At 42.5% G+C, this 3,135-nt stretch overlaps 1 protein-coding gene across 7 annotated transcripts in view; it reads right to left on the bottom strand.

Annotated features, from left to right (window-relative positions):
- Positions 1–3,135, bottom strand: part of tcf4 (transcription factor 4) — a 371,152-nt gene continuing 368,017 nt past the window's right edge. For all 7 annotated transcript variants that reach the window (XM_032538895.1, XM_032538896.1, XM_032538897.1 and 4 more), the window contains one exon: positions 1–3,121. In XM_032538895.1, the coding sequence (XP_032394786.1) occupies positions 3,073–3,121 (49 nt within the window). In that variant the 3' untranslated portion in view covers positions 1–3,072. The remainder of the gene's footprint in view (positions 3,122–3,135) is intronic.

Genomic DNA, 3,135 nt, shown 5'->3' with positions numbered 1-3,135 from the left:
TTTTAGCTTTTTTTAAATTCCCAGGTCTGGTAAAAAACCTGACTGCATAGAACCTAACGACTAAGAACAGGTTTCCCTAAGCTTGCATCCTATTAAAAGACCAGGTAAATGTCCTCCTCTGGCAACTCGAATGATATGAACTCTAAAAAGGCACATTGGTAGAAGTGTGAATGTTCAAATTGCATCTGTGGGACCGCTCAGGTGGGGCACGAGGCTGGGAAGAAGGGCTAGGGCTCTGGTTTAGGGCTCATAAGGCTAGGGTCAGCAGAAACGCCAGAACTGTGACTGGGTATTAAACACAGGCCTGGTCGGAGGAAGGTTCCCACTGGGGCAAGGGGGGAAGGGGACTTTTGATTGACACCACAAAAAAATGGCCGTGCTTGCAGGTACTCCAGTTACTTTTGCCTGTTGCCGGAGAGTAGACCTTGATGCATAGCAATGCAATGAACATTAAGGTTATGATGCTTACGTCATGCCAATAACGATGTTAAATCAAACCCTTGAGTATAATATTGCTTAACTATTACTTTCTACAGTACTGTGAGGGATTACAATTTTCAAAACAGTAATTTTATTACGGGTACTAATTCAAGGAACAGTGCGTTACTGCGTTACCTGAATGTAATTAGTTTTTTGTCCAATGTAGGCTTTCTTATGTGATGACGTGACTTAAGCTTGTCGTAATTTAGATGGATGACATCCAGTATGTGACTGTGAGCAGAATAGAGCAGCATCCATCTCCTCTCTTGGCACAGCGAGTTACTATGGTGATGGGAATCTGTGTCACAGTTACTGTATGTAGTTTGGCTGATTGTCGACTCCTACTGAACTTCTACTCAAGAAATCTAGGTAAGATCAAGTACAAGAGGCAGCACTTTGACAAGTGATATAGGCCTACTGTATTAGTGGTAAGGTTAGTGGATTGGACTTTCCTCAGGAGTAGAGTACTGATCTTGTTTCATTTGATTTAAATATGCCTAATGTGAACTAATATTTTGAATTTACATGTAAATTGAGCTAACCAAGGTAACTCAAATGTCTGAACCCTATGTCAGGCATGCCAGACTCATGACAAAAAACCAGACTGGAGTCTCTAGTCTCTACAATGCACTGCAGAAAAGCAGACAGTGTTCGAGATTTTGTCAGACATCCACATCACAACAGGATATTGAGGCCAATGAAATGGCCTGCAGCTAGATGTCCCTGCAACAGACCTCTAGCTGAGACCTCTAGCAGATACAGCAAGACAGCCAATGCCAATCAGAAAGTCCCCCCAAAGTTGTTACTTAGGGCAGCAAAGTCTGGAATTGGGTTAGAAGTTTAAGGTTATGATGGTCCAGATGAACCGAATGAATCTAACACGGGAATGCTTTGACTAGTGCCGCTTGGCCCCCTAGAAGAAACCCGTCACAATGCTGATTGTTCCCTTGCTCCCCCTGCAGTGTCGTTTTCGTTTTTTTCCTCTCATCACTTAGTCTCTAGCTCCTCGGGACGTTGGCCCACTTTAACTCTTTACTCCTTTACCAGGCATCACTCACTATACTCTCACAGTTCAGGGCTTCGGCCGTCTTAACCACTCGATTCAAGTAGAGCGATCGTAATTCTGGGAATGTGCTAAACGTGGCATATAAATTCACCTAAGTGCAGCCCTCTTCCCTCTCATCTGCCCAGTAATCCTTTGAGTTTAAACTCTGCCTGCTCTGCCCATGCTGATGAGTATCTGACAAAGGACTCTGGTTCGGGATGTTTGCTAGAACAATCTCAAATGAAGATGTCAAGTCGTTCCTTTCTACCCTCTTTCATTACTGCATGATTCGTCTTTCTTTCTTCTGTTATTCCTCTACCTTCAATAATTTAACCACCCCAGTCTGAAATCACTCACTGATTGATTGATTAACTGATTCAATGATTGATTCTTTAGATATTCTCGTCCTCTCAGTAGATACACACGGGCCATTTGCGTACAACTGTCCAGGCTTTAGTATTTGGGACTTAACTAAAAAGTGAGCACTTGTTAACCAAGTCAATGTAGCGGAAAAAACACTACTAAAAGTACACGTAAATGTTTAGATTTAGTTTTACACCTGCAATATATTGTAAATGTCTACAGGTTAAGATGGAATGCATTAGAAGGAGAAGAACAAGTTGCCCCCGTTTTTCCTGTTTAGCCCCGTTCCCTTTCTTTTATAGTCAAAAAGCCTTTTTTTAAATTGTTCAAATGACTCGTCATATCGAGCACCTTATATCTTCTTCATTTTAATTCAGTCTAATCTGTGAAAATAGGTTGTTTGTAAGGGGACTTAGTAGGACAGCCTGCTTCCGTAACACTTCCTGGATTTTTCCAGCTCTTTTATTTCGTTTGTTTCTCCGTGTGTATCTATCTGACTGGTTTGCATCCAAGAGGAGATCAGGCACAGCTTCATCCACAGTGTGGCGTTAGATTGCCAATCAGTCAGAGACGCGCTGAAGCTGCATTCAACAACAGCTGCACAATGTTGATAAAAAAACCTCTTTAAACACTTTGTGATATGTTTTGCTCCATTCTGAACAACCGTCCTCAACCCGTACCCTCCTCACTGCCCGCATCCAGGTGCACTTTTTAAACAAAAGGTTTTGTCATTTTTTTTCCTTTTGTCGTATATATATACTATATATAGAACCCCTTTGTTCTTTAAAAATGGGAATGCTGATAAAACAAGTAGTACAAGAAGAAGAATATCTTGGATGATGTGATTCCAAAGACTTTTGTCCATTGCTGTCACTTTGTGTCAAAAGCTGCCACAAACTGACACTTTGTCGCAGCCACGTTACAGCGGCCGTTTAATAGTCTCCACAAAGTAGCATCCAGTTCACTTCAGCTGGAGATGCAAAGTGACGAAAGCGACTAATGTGACTCTGCAGTTGGTGTTCTCGACAGAAGAAGGAGACGAAGGTGAAGAAAAGGATCAGAGACAGACGTGAGGAGAAAAGGAGGCTGATCTGATTGGTCAGGCCCAAGATCCAGAGAATCTGATTGATCAGGCTGAAGGAACAACAGGGTTGATCGATTGCCAGGTTGTCATGGAAACGCCGTCAGAGGAAGTGGTCACTCATCATCTTGATGAACTCTGGCACCTTGGACCTGAAAAGACAGGG

This window comes from Etheostoma spectabile, chromosome 16 (assembly GCF_008692095.1).
Source record: "Etheostoma spectabile isolate EspeVRDwgs_2016 chromosome 16, UIUC_Espe_1.0, whole genome shotgun sequence".
NCBI classification, from domain to species: domain Eukaryota; kingdom Metazoa; phylum Chordata; class Actinopteri; order Perciformes; family Percidae; genus Etheostoma; species Etheostoma spectabile.
Note: the sequence above shows the minus strand (reverse complement) of the source record. Positions and strands in the feature narration are given on the sequence as shown.